The sequence below is a fragment of the Phyllostomus discolor genome, chromosome 9, assembly GCF_004126475.2.
Source record: "Phyllostomus discolor isolate MPI-MPIP mPhyDis1 chromosome 9, mPhyDis1.pri.v3, whole genome shotgun sequence".
Classification (NCBI taxonomy): Eukaryota; Metazoa; Chordata; class Mammalia; order Chiroptera; family Phyllostomidae; genus Phyllostomus; species Phyllostomus discolor.
The window spans coordinates 6,573,139-6,587,256 of record NC_040911.2 but is presented as its reverse complement, the minus strand read 5'-3'; the positions used below and the strand labels follow the sequence as shown (position 1 = coordinate 6,587,256).

At 40.7% G+C, this 14,118-nt stretch overlaps 1 protein-coding gene across 3 annotated transcripts in view; it reads left to right on the top strand.

Annotated features, from left to right (window-relative positions):
- CDH7 (cadherin 7) overlaps positions 1-14,118 on the top strand; it is a 120,825-nt gene that overhangs the window by 86,337 nt on the left and 20,370 nt on the right. For all 3 annotated transcript variants that reach the window (XM_036010161.1, XM_036010159.1, XM_028524977.2), the window contains 4 exons: positions 3,593-3,729; positions 4,568-4,689; positions 5,339-5,456; positions 8,826-9,077. In XM_036010161.1, the coding sequence (XP_035866054.1) occupies positions 3,593-3,729; positions 4,568-4,689; positions 5,339-5,456; positions 8,826-9,077 (629 nt within the window). The remainder of the gene's footprint in view (positions 1-3,592; positions 3,730-4,567; positions 4,690-5,338; positions 5,457-8,825; positions 9,078-14,118) is intronic.

The following is a 14,118-nucleotide window of genomic DNA, read 5'->3' as shown; positions in this document are numbered from 1 at the left end:
TGGACTTGAGCTCTGTGGTAATTAAATGAACAACTTTCTATAAGCATTGTCAAGTTCAAGGCCTTTTTGCTTGGTCAGAATGTAGGAGTCCAATTGATCCTGAATGTGCAAACGTTATACTGATTTGAAAAATAGGAACAAATGAGGCTTTTAGTGTTGGCTTAATAGATAGATGCATTTGTTTTTAGGTAATAAGTTATAATTCTCTTGTCAAGCATTAATATCAATTCTAGTAATTTGTGGATAATATATATAAAAGTATTATATACTATTATATATATATTATAGTATTTATAAATATATATATTAAAGTATGTATATATTGACTATATACATATGTACGTATATATGTAGTTTATATACATACACACATACACACAAAAGCACGCATATATAGTATGCATATAGAGTATGTTCACAATGTGAAATACTGGCATACAATGTTGGCTTAAAGAAACGTTTCAGGGAAGAAAATCTAGCTATACTATTTAATTTAAGATTGAAGTCTATTTGTAACATTAAATAAAATCCTCTTGTTTGTTTGGCTGTAGTGTGGAAAGTAGATTGAGGACAGTAAGAATGGAAATATGTGGATAGCAGGTAAAATGATGTAAAGCCAGGCTGACGTGGTGGTAACTTGAACGGAAGGTGCTGAGTGCAGTGTTGAGACTTGTGTGCAGGGGTAAGAGGAAGCCAAGTCAATGACCAGGGCTAGAGTTCTAATCTGATCCATTGAGTGTGTCGCTGACTCAGAGCAGAAACGAGGGAGGAAGTGGTCTGGGAGACCACTCTGTGATGTTGGAGGAATCACAACATCTGTTTGGATGTGTTTCATTTCATTTCACACTGTATATCCATGTGGTGATACGAAGTAGGCAATTCAGTGCCTAAGTATAGAAGGGCAAGGATATTCCATCTAAATTTGGGAGCAACAGAAAATGTACGAGGTGTTTAAGCCATGAGGCTGTGTGAGGTGCTAAGGACAAGGGGTTATGCAAAGGAGAGAAGAAGGCCACGGGAGGTGTTCGGGAGAGTGCAGGTAGCTACAGATCACGAGGAGGCGGTTCAGCCGGCCAGGGAGACTGGGAAGGACTGGGCAGTGAAGTGGGACTGCAGCAAGGGTGGTGTGGTGTCATCCGTCAAGGCTGACGGACAGCGTGTTTGGAGGAGGAGCACGGGGTCAACTGGAATCCCTTGGCGGAGAGGGACAGGAAGAGCAGAACAGAGATGTGAACGGTGAATTTGGCCGCATGGAGGCCAAAGATGAACTTGACACAAATGGAGGGATTTGTTTTTTAAGATAGAAAACATTTGCTTTAACTTCAAAGAAAGCTGCATGAGAGGAAGAATGTCTAGTTCCCAGAAGAACGTTCCTGAGAGGTTAGAACAGGTGAGCTTGGCAGCTTCAGTGGGACAGTTTGATTTTGATGTTGCAAAAGTCACTCACTCAGCTGTAATAAAAGGTGATAAGGAGAAACTTGGGGGAATCTTGAGGAAGATTTATTTATTTTTTTCTCTTACACACCATGGAACACAGATTCTGTAGGCGAGAGTGAGTCCATTGATGGTTTCAACTACGTGTTTAATTTTTCCTTCAAAACTTTAAGTCCATTAATTTGTGGATAACATATATCCACACTTTAGGGGGAAAGGGTGAAGGGTTTGCAGGAACAAATATAAAGGACACATGGACAATAATGGGGGGTAGAAATTGGGGGGAGATGGGGGGCTGGGAAGGTGGGCTGGGGTGGGGTGGAAAGGCAAAAAACTGTACTTGAACAACAATTAAAATTAACAAAAAACCTTTAACTGTTTGGCAGAATACTTTATCAGACTTTACTCAGAATCTTCCATATGGCTATCAACCCCCAATATAAGCATGCTGACTCATTAAAGATTTCAGTATCCTTTTATTCCTTCCCACCATCCCTCCCGGCATGATGTAACTGATTCAACTACACCCACGGCCCCTCAAACTTGATCTCTCATGTTTTCAGTCTTCTTGTCCCCATTGTCTGTCACTCTTCCCCAGTTCAGTCACAGGTTTTTATGGCCATGTGTCTGGCTGGTCACCTCTTGCGCACATATCTATGCTGCTGTTGAAAAGCCACGTCAAGCATCTCTCTCTCTGCCCACCACGTCCTCCCCCGGAATTCTGCATTCTGATGAGGACCTGTAATCTGTTGTTGCTACTAACGTCTTCTCAACATCCGCCTTTGATTTCTTCTGTTCTCTCTTACGAAGTTATGCAGTGTGAGTCTTCCTTAGTACTACCCCTAACCTCATATGCTCCTAGCCTCCTTGGCCTCTCTCCCTTTCTACTGTCCACAGCTCAGTACATGCAACCCTCTGCTTTTGATGCGTGAGATGGAGCAAGTCAGACAAATAGGATGGCTGGTTTCACATTCATGACCACAAACCTCAAAGGGTCGATCCACAAAGCTTAGCTATCCCAACGTACTTGGTGCATGTGTGTGTGTCCATTCTGAAAAAAATTACTTCTCTCTCCTCAAACCCCCTTCTTCTCCCTGCTCTCTCAGCTCATAGCCTTGTTTCATATACCATCGAGAATATAGAGGCCATCCAAAACTAACTTCCTCAGATTCTCAACACCAAAATACCTGTTACAGCACAAAGACAATAATATGTATTGGTTTATGGTTAATTTTCTGTTCTAGTATTTTTGGATGCCTCCTCGTTTTGTTTCTTGCATGTTGTAATACAGCAGACTTGAAGTTGATGATTTTTTTTAATAATAGTTGAGAACTGCTGTGTAAATGTAAAATTCTTGCTTGGCCTAAATTGGGTATATGTTTGTTTATCTAATTATTTTTTATTTATCTGTTTAACTATTTGTTTTTAAATGAGAGCCCTTAATTCTTCCAACTAGGAAGACTCTGAGTGGAATCTGAAAGTAGTCACTGTGAACATAGAGTGAGTTTTGTGTACGGGACAAAACATTAGATCCAATAAGAAAGATTTTTCACTAATGTTTGGATAGTGGATATTGTTTGAAAATTATTTACACAGAAAGATATTCATGCAATGTTAGAGGTTGTACTTTGACATCTGTCTATTGAACTGTGGTCAACATCCCAAAATAAGAGATACACCCTCAAAAGCGGGTTAAGATCAGGCTGGTGTCATCAACACAGGACGTGTTACCAAGTATGTGGGATTGGGCAAGATGTCTGCATATGTTTCATTTGAGAGGGACCTACAACCATGACCAGGGCTGCTAGATCCATTGAAAATGGTTTGTAGGATAATAAGAATAATATAATTATTTGAAGTTTATAATGGCACATTCAAAACTTCTGTGAAGAGAACTGTACTGCGGTGTTGATTTTGTGCTGTCTGGCGAAAAGCAAAGGGATTACCAACAAGCAGGTGAAGAACCAAGTACAACATCAAGGACGTTTGAAACCAAGCACGCACTCAGTGTTATCAATATGACCGTTGTGGAGCCCATAGGACTTGGTGACTGGCTATTCATTTAAGGAAATAAATTTGGCGATTTAATGAAATAAATTAAGCAAATTATAATCACACATAAATGTTGAGGGTTTTTTTTTTTTAATTGTTCAATTAGGTATTCAATTGACAGAAACACAGACTTGGAGAGATACTTCAACATTGATGCCAACAGTGGAGTGATTACAACCGCCAAGTCTTTGGATCGAGAGACGAATGCCGTTCACAATATTACAGTCCTTGCCATGGAGAGCCGTAAGTTGAAAGGTTTCCAATTAAATTAGGATGGAGGACATGGAGTGTAGAGAGTGGGACGTCATGATGTTATAATTTAAACTCCAATTATACTAGGCACTTATTTCAATTGAACAAAAGCTTGAAAATCCCTAATCTGAAGCTGTGAATTATATGTATATTCATTAGTTTTATGTGCGCACGCTTACAAAGTTAATGAAAGAGGTGACTATGAAATAGTGGGTCTGCGTCACCTTTCAGAGAGCTTCTTGTTGTCCTTCCTGTGGCCGTATTTTACATGCTGCCTTTATACCGATGCAGAAGTGGTCAGGGAGCTTACAAAAATCCATAAATCAATCTCCCTAAGCTGCCCAGATTTGTGCGTTCTGATACTGAACTCCTGTTAGCCCCTGATGAGAAAAACACAAACCAAACATATCATTATAATGCATTATTTTATATACATATAGAATATACAATATCTTCATACAAATATAAGCTCTAGCACCAAAGGATATTGAAATACATGGCTTATAGGTCATTCTTTCAACAAATACACAGGTGTACTATCTACATCTGTATACAGGTACAGTTAATTATATGGCATTTAGATCAGACTTTCTGTAGCTCTCTTTAAAGTCTGGAATGTTATTATTCTAGATTTGATATGCGGCCTGGTCATTTTCTTATTAGATTTGTACTTTGGCTAGGCAAACAGTTTTGGTTGATGTTAACTTTTTAATATGAGTTTCCCGAATAAAAGGAATCCTAGAGCGAAAGTACTTCTACTGTGAGAGCGGCAGTGGGAACAGCAGCTTTGCTCTGACAGTAAATGACAAAGCCTTTTCCTCCTGATTAGAGAATCCATCCCAAGTAGGAAGAGGCTTTGTGGCCATCACGATCCTGGACATCAATGACAACGCTCCTGAGTTTGCCACGGACTACGAGACCACCGTCTGTGAGAACGCCCAGCCGGGCCAGGTGAGAAGCTTCCCGGCGTCACGCTTCTGGCTCTCCATTTCTTTCAAAAGACCCGGTGGTAGTTGTCCTTTAAAATTCTGCCAGCTTTAAGATAAAATATAATCAGCATGTTTCAGCAAAACGAACACTTTGATATATCGCATAAACTAATATGAAAGGCGCTTTCAAATCGTGCTTTAATTGGGATGATGAAAAATCCGCAGGAAGAAAGGTAAACACTGTAAAAGCCACAGCGAATGGCGAAGGCCTTCATCTCCTTTAAGGAGAAACCGAGCACATTGGGCTGGATCGGGCTGTCTCCAGCATTACCCTGCGCCCCGCAGTGCCTTGAAGTTCGGAGCATTAAGTGCGGCTGCACTTAGATGTGGTTTGTTCCGTGCATCCGTGTCGTTCAGGGTCTTGTGATCTTTACCAGGGCAGTTTAATCAGTTGGGACAGCTGATTTCTGAGGTTCACAAAGGCAAATTCAAACGTGAATTTTGCAAAGGGCACGATTTGTTTTTCAGAGCCCTTTTTTAGATCGGGTCCATGTCGATACATCTGCTCCTAATCCCCGGCTCATTCAGGAGCTTGGCTCTCATTCTAAGGTGCAAATCTTCCCTGTCCTGCCCACCAACCTGCCCTCACGCCTGCTGCCCTCCACCCATAGGTCATCCAGAAAATCAGCGCTGTGGATAAAGACGAGCCGTCCAATGGGCACCAGTTTTATTTCAGCCTAACCACCGATGCAGCCAACAACCACAACTTCTCACTGCAAGACAACAAAGGTAAGGTGTTCTGACTGCCACGGTGGAGGCAGCAGGTACGGACTCTAAGCAAGTGCTTTTGCTCACGCAGGAATGCTGATTATGGCTTTTTAAAAAATATATCAGCAAGGACATTAATTAAAGAGCAATAAGTCCCTAAGGTAATTTTTATCTATGGATTTGCTGTCATAAAGAAGCTGCTACTTAAATAATTTTAGGCCTAAATCCAAATAGGGGCGAAGCCAGGTCCATCTCTCTCTGTCATTTTTTTCTAGATGTTTGCTTCCTTATTTGTCTACCAAGCTCTTTAAATGTTCTAATCGGCTGAGGGCTGGCCTTACTCAGGACTACTCTACAGGTGTACCTGGAGGCATCAGGAAAGAAATACTTGCATTTGACATGGTTCAACCTCAATCCACTTGGACTTCATATTTTCAATATTAACACTATTCTTTTATTTTAACCTAAAACTAAAAGTGATCCATGCAAATAATAAAAAAAACATATTCTTGATGCAGAGAAATATGAAATTAAAAAGAACAAAAGAATTCCCTGCCCTCCCAAATCTCATTCTTCTGCTCCAAATGTAAAAACTCTAATCAGTGTCCTAAGTGTCATTGTAGGAACATTTTTACAAACACCTGTAAGGAAGTTCTGGTCTTGCTTAATTCTACATATATAATTATCTACATATGGTCTATAGGTCTATGATTACACCTGTGTAATCAGAAGAACTTGGAGCATGAGAACCTGGTATCTGTTGTGTGAACTCAAATTTCTATATCTACAAGGTTTATATTCAGGGTATTTATTTTAGCAGAAGAAGAGCATGTGCAACTAATATCTATATAAAGAAAAGTATTCCCTGGCAATATAGAAAATGCAGTTCTTTCAGATCTAATATGTGAACCAAATTTCAGAAAAAAACTGTAGAAAAAGATTTGCTAGTCAAGTCCTGGTGTGTCTAAAAAGCCCCGCTCTCAGAAGCTGGACATGGTAGATGCTTTTCCCTGAAGCCACTGCCTCCCTCCATGCAGAACACCCAACTGTGGCCTCAGAAATTAAATCTGAAATATTTTGTTCTGATTCCCTTCTCTGCTCCATGAGAACACTATCATGCACCCTGAGTGATAGACAAGCAGGATGGCTTCCACCTGAGTAACCCCAAGCCCTCTGACCTGACCGCACTTGGTGGGCACAGTGCCCAGCATTGCAGTCCTCCGGCACAAGGCAGAGAACTCACGGTCTTCCCAAGCAGCGCATGCATACCCCCCCACGTGGCATCGCTCAGCACCTCCATGACCGCTGGGCAGCACGTGCGCTAGAAGGTCTGGACTTTCAGGACACAGTTGAAGGATCTCCCTAAGTCCAGCCCAGAGCTCCCTCCCCGGCACCTGGGAGGAAGGCATGTGGGGATAAACAGAACGCCGGTTCTCGTGTTGGCTTCCATCTTGGGAAACACGTGCCCGACCTGGTGAGCCCTGTGGTCTCTTTCCGGAACAGAGGATTCTCTTCTCGTCTATTGGACATTTCAGTGTGTGCTGCTCGTTCATTGCGTGAGTGTGTTGTTTCGTGTCAGACACGACAGATTACTAATATCCTGTCTGACACTATAGATCACTAATTAACAACTTCGTGTGTCAAATCGTAAATACATATGACACCTGAATGATCGATTGGGAGGAATAAACATAGATGTGTGTGGGTGCACATAAAGGCATTATTAAGTACGAGGGGGAACCCCAACAATGGAATTTACTTATTAAAAACTGTGTATTTACTCTTAACCTGTTTAAACTTCACCTTCAAAGTCCTCTCCATTTGATGCAATATATCTACCAAGATGTTTTTTCCATGCTCAAAACAGTTTTTGAACTCGTAGATTTTGATGCTTTTTAGTGCTTCTGCCACTTTTGTTTCATCTCTTCCATACGGACAAGATGTCTCCTTTGAAGACTTCTTTCATCTGAGGAAAGAAAGTCACTCGGGGCGAAATTGGATGAATGGGGAGGGTGGGGCTTGGGGGTCATGACCTTTTTGTTTAAAAACTGCTGAACGCTCAGCACCGTGTGGACAGGCGCACTCATAAACCACCCATCACGACAGGGGTAAACACACTGAAAGAATCTTCAAAAAGGATTCACTGGAGCAGAACGCAGCCTCTCAAACAGGGCCAGCTGGTGCACTGATACCGACGGGTTCCTGGAACACTCACCTAGTGGGGGAAGTCTGTACTACAGGGGGCCCACCCTCTGGAAGATAATTTCAGTTTTGGGGGGTCCCTCTCATATATCGAAACATACTCAAGAAAATATTCTTCAACCACTCCACATGGAATTTTTTAACGAATGCCTCTCAAATTCAAATATTTTAAAAGATTTGCTTTACATAAAAACCTACCAGGTAGAATCTGAAAATTAAAGCTTTATTCCTGCTACATCTATAATTGTACATTTCTGCAGTCTCACGTGAGCTTGCTGATTTGTACTCACGAGGCAGTGGGTTTCAGCTTCCTCTTCTATTAGAATACTGTTAATTGTTTAATGGTAACATTGGATAAGCTGCTTGTTGACAGCTCGGAGAGCACGCCTGATGGACCTGCAGTCCTGGTTGTCCTCCTTGTCCTTTATTCGTTCTGTATATTTGAAGAATCCCATAAATTCCTAATTAGTCATTTAAGATGAGTAAGCTGGATAGATTGCTAGCAGATAAAAAATCTATTTCAGTTATAGAAGAAATCGCAGTTCTGTGATACAGTTATTGGTCACTGTTAAAACTTTTGTAGTTACTATAATTGTTTAGATGAAATAAAATGTCAAGTATCAATTAAATACAAAGGACCCATGTTATCATCAACAAAGTGTTTATATACGTGGGGTTTTGGTAACCATATATACACCAATATGGATTTTTAAAAACTATAAATTAGTTCCTTTCTTAACTAGCTCAATTTAAATGAAACGACAGTGGCTTATTTCACTTGTTTCTCTATTGGATTTGGAATTTGTCAGAGAATGCATTTGGATTCCACTTATGCTATCTGATGATGCTCCTAAAATACTTAACCTGTGCATTTATTGCAACCTCTCCACAAGTGTATGGTTTGAAATTTAAAATAATTAAAACAGCATATCACATGTAATTTCTTACAAAGTTGCAGGGTCCATTAGAAGTGATAAACCTTTTCATAGTCAGCTTTACTTTACAGCTGTTTCTTTGCTGTTAATTGCATGGCAGGACAGATACACTAAAATGCATTCACACGAACCGATATTAGAAATACTGCTCTGTGTCCCAAGGAACTGAACGGAGTGACCTGAATAAGACGGAGTGGGCGGGACTGACTCCATCAGGAACCGCGCGTTAATAGCTTTGCTTGCTCTCTTGCAGACAACACAGCCTCCATCCTCACCAGGAGAACCGGCTTCCGGAGGCAGGAGCAGTCGGTGTTCTACCTGCCAGTCTTCATCGTGGACAGCGGGTCGCCCTCGCTCAGCAGCACCAACACCCTCACCATCCGCGTCTGCGACTGTGACGCGGACGGAGTAGCGCAGACCTGCAACGCCGAGGCCTACGTGCTGCCCGCCGGCCTCAGCACCGGAGCGCTCATCGCCATCCTCGCCTGCATCCTGACGCTCCTGGGTAGGTGCCGTGTTCCGAGCGGTAGGGGCGCCCGCAGCCACGCACATCGCCACTTCTCCCTTGGCTGTGCCTTTTAAGCACCTTTCCGAGAACACATGGGAATAATCTGTGTGATGGTAAATATTTGCCACCTGAGCAGCCCATGATCCCTAGCTGCGCTTGCCAGTGGTATATTTTAAAAATATAATAACTCAGCCCTGGCTGGCATAGCTCAGTGGATTGAGCTCGGGCTGGGAACCAAAGTGTCCCAGGTTCGATTCCCAGCCAGGGTACATGCCTGGGTTGCAGGCCATAACCCCCAGCAACTGCACATTGATGTTTCTCTCTCTCTCTGTCTATCTCCCTCCCTTCCCTCTCTAAAAATAAACAAATAAAATCTTTAAAAAAATTCATTGTCTAAAAAAAATATAATAACTCGAAGAAATGTCAGGGCTCTTTTTAAAACAGCAGGAAAAATTAATGGCTTATGTTTAAAGTTGAATGTTTTTCAAGGTTTGGGTTTGGGTTTTTTCTTTCTTTCTTTTTTTTTTTTTGTAATTTACCATATCTTGGCTGTTTGCCTTGGAATGTTCTGCAGAGGGCATGTATTAGAGAGAATCTTTTCTGTGTTGTTTTGGCAATAGGCTGATTTTACGAATTATGCTTTATAGCCTAGCTTTTCTCAGAAAAGACTGAAGGTGGTTTTTATAATTTTGTACAAATTTAAAAAGATTGCAATTTCAGCAGTGCAAAAGTTTTAATTCCTCAAGAAGAACCAACGTATTTAATGGCACTTTCCCATGATTACTATGTGGTGAAATGAGATTTATAACTCCTATTAGAACTGCCGCTTTTCTAAGAGATTATGCAGCATCCTTTTAAACACTGGGAGATGTCCAGCCCGTCTCCCGATGTTTTATTGGTTTTATTCCTTGGCTGCATCCTCCTTCCCCGTGTAGCTTCCTGCAGCAAGGGCCACAAGCCTTTCATGCTGCCTCTGGGACCATGCCATGCGTTTTCTCAGGGTTAACAGAATCTGTAATTGGTTTCTGATATAGTTTTGGAGAAGCAGAATGTCGCAACGGGAGTCGTCATTGTGTAACGGTTACAAACCAGACTTAGGGAGGTAGGTACAGCTAGCTTTTCCTACTGCCTCCCACACACTCTGCTCCTTCACCAGGGCAGCTCTGACTCCTTAGGCTGGCTGGCTCGTTAATCTGAAAGGGACAAATAATGGACCCGGACTCTTAAGGTTGTTGTGAAAATTAAGTAAGTCATGTGCCTGTCATGGAGTGACCATTTCATACATTTTAAGTGTTATCGATGAAGCAAGTTCTCAACCTATTAAGCAACCTAAGCCTTACTTACTAATACACTGGAAGCACTCATAAAAAATGGAATTTATAATCATCCGTAATTTCAGCTAACCAAATAACTCTAAAAGGGAATAAAATGTTTCTTTCATATAGCTTTGTACAGGTGCAGAGATTCATTAGAAATGATATTAGAAATTCCCTGGATTCCCAGTTAATGACTGATTAGAATGTGAGGGACTAGAATACATTTTGGAAAATCATGGAACCGTTGAAAACTACTTTTGATTGTACTACCAGGTTCCAAAACATAATAGTAATGATGCAAATTGCATATTTATCCTGCAGTACTTGAATAACCTAGATAGGGAGGTAAAGATGTGCCTTAGTATTTAAAATAGCAATACCCTGAGCTCAGAAAGAGAGTCAGGAGAAAAGGAGGGATAGACGGTGTGTTAATGACTCTTGTTGAACTTGACCAGTTCATCACCAAAAAGGAATAAGATAAAATTATAATCCCCAGAATTTAATCATACCCAACGGTTAATTAGCTTTTGATTTTTTAAGGCTGTCTGTCTAATGAAGCTTGCTTCATTTTTTTAGAAAATATTTTATACCTATGACTTAGGGATTCTTTGCAATTTAGGTTGCCTGATGATTCTGATTAGTTAAGAATCATTACCTAGTGGTTACTGAAAGTGAGTGGCATAGAATTTTATTAGATTTCAATCTTGCATATGATGTGTGCATACATATATTAGTATAAGATTATGGGTTTGGGGGTTTTGGTCAAAATTTAGTTAAATATGACTATTTTTGTTAAATTTGAACATTTTCCTTAAATAGACACCAGATTAAGAATGCCTCTTTGATTTTTAAGCATCAGGTGCTTATGCCCTATATTTTATGCATTGTTTAAAGTTTCTGCAAGCCTGCAGAAACATACATCAAAACAGCCTATTGTGCTGAGCTACTGTGTGGAACTGTGGGCTTCTGTCTGCAGCTCCCCTTTTCCTGTGAGGACTCTGCCCCGTGATCGGTCTGTTCCAGTGTCAGCATTTCGATTCAGAATCGGGACTCCTTGTGCCTTATTTCTCAGGTCCTTAGAAGCAGACGATCGGGACTTTCCACTCCTTGGGTCTGTCTCTGTTGTCGACTCTGGGTTGTCACAATAGGCGTTGGAGCTAAGGGGACAGTGCTCAGAGCAGCCTGACACAGAACTCGACTTCCAGGGCACAAAGGACTCGTTTTTTACAGCACCTCAGCAAGCAGCAGGAATCTTACTTCTAGACACTAGGTATCAGGATTTGTAACTCAAACCTTTGCAGGCTTCTGAACAAATATTGCTGGAAAGAAGCAAGGAGAAAAGCTGGCAAAGGGGATGAAGAACTTGAGAATCAGGTTAATTTAAAGCTGAAGGTAGAGAGGCATCTGGGCTTATGCCCAGTAGGTGTCCCAGGGATGTGACCTATTAGAGCTGCTTGTGACACGACGGAAGGATGCCCTGACGTTCCCCGGACATCCATGCTGGAGGGCACCATGGAAACAAGTTCCAGCCCCGGCCCCTGCATCTGGGGAATAGGGGGTGCACTTAGTTCAAGGATTTCCAGGAGTTCATGTAACAACTTTGGCCTTTAGGGCATAAAATTCTAAGTCTCCATATGCTCCATTACTGGTTACTGCTGTTGGATTTAAGTACAAAGGGAATATACCCAGAAAATATAACAATTGCTGTTCACATGTGGTCCTTTCTTAAGATTTGAAATTCAAATGATCTGAAACTGGCTTTGAGTCCTTAGCTGCATCTGTATTCTTCTATCTTTATGGATGAACTCTTTTCTGATTTATTCATCTTCTTTCTCTAATTTACCTGCACCTGAATTGTTACACGAAAGGGATGACCCAAAAATTAGAAGGCAAGGTTCCCTTTATTTATACCAACTACAACTGGAACGGGAGATATTATTACCATATCCAAGTTCATATAAAGTCATCAATCAGATGGCTAAATTATTTATCATGTATTATAGTTGCCCCAGTATTTGGCAAGATATTCTAATACATATTCTAATACTTAAATATGTATTTTGCCCTAACTCCAACACCAATTTCATTATGCATTTTTATCAGAGTACAATAATTGTTGATATATATGCTTATTTTTCAACCAGGCTGAAAGCACTTTCAAATTGTTTATGAATAATAACAAACACATTAAATTATTACTTCAGTGGGTTTTAAGAAATCATCAGAGAAAGAGAATTTCCATTGTTTTGTTTTATAATATGTTTCCAATATTAAATATTGTCTATTCATTCAGAGAATATTTCAGTTAGATTCTTTCTGTTAGTTTGCACGAAGGAGCTATTTGCTGCTCACTAAAACTGTCACTGACTTTGTTTTTCCTTTCTTTGGACCTTTATGTCTAAGTAACTGGAGTCCTGCAACATGCCCCCACCCAACTTCTGGCTCTTCAGACACAGTGGGGCGAGTTAGGCTGGCCCAGCTCCAGGTTCAAGGAGGCATTTGGGGGAACCACTGTTCACGGATAAAATTCAGGTGTTTCCGGCATGGCCAGCCTGCCATGTAGCTGTCGTGTGCCTTTTCACTTTCCTTTCCTCATCTACCAGATGCTAAACCATATTTTCTTATTTCCTGTTGCCATGACCCTCATGATTTTCTTCAGAAGGAAAACAAATCCTGGTTATATAACTGATCGTGCATAATACCTTAATAAAATATAGATTGGATTGCTGAGGGAAAAATGGTAACCTGTAAGAGATTACACTCCATTGTAATGGACAATAATAATACCTATTTGTCACAGCTGTCCTGGTGACCACAAAGGACAGGTCACAGTGGCTAGTTTATGGTAGCAGATGTGTTCATTTTTTGAGGGTAGTAAAACATGAGTCACATTTAATGAGCTTGTACTAGCCATTTGTAAGTTCTTTATAAGGATTACCTAATTCTAGTAACATATTTCCTGGGCATATATTATCATTATGCCTACTTTTTATGTGAGAAAACTGTGAACGAGAAGAAATGTACACAAAGTTGAGGATGTCAAAGCCAGAACGCAAACACAGATGAGCCTGTTTGCTGGTTGTCGCTCCTAAGATCTCCGTCCCTCTGGGTTTTCCAGTGTGAAAGGCCCAGGTGTCTCTGGCACGTGCCTGTAGCTGTGTGGGCACCACAGCCCAGGTACTGAGACATTTGAGGCAACTCTGTCTCTGATCTGTTTCTCGTAGAGGATTGACCACTTCTTTGGTTAACTCTGCATTGACTTCAGTATTTTTCACCAACATCTTACAGTTTCAGAATACGGATCTTTGCCCTCCTTGGTTCAATTTATTACTAGGTATTTTATTTTTTTATGTAATTTTAAATGGGATTGTTTTTCTAATTTCTCTTTCTGGTATTTCATTATAGTATATAGAAATGCTACTAATTTCTGTATATTAATTTTATATCCTGCAAATTTACTGATTTTATTTTATACTAGTCTATTTGGTGGAGTCTTTCGGGTTTTCTATATATAATATGTTATCTGTGAATCGTGACAATTTTATCTCTCTCTTTCCAATTACAATGGTTTTTCTTTCTTTTTCTTGTCATATTGTCATGGCTAAAACTTCCAATACGGGGCTGAATAAAAGCCGTGAGAGTTAGCAACCTCATCTTATTCCTGATCTTAAGGGTAAATCTTTTAGCTTTTCACTGCTGAACATAATGCGAGCTGGTAGTTT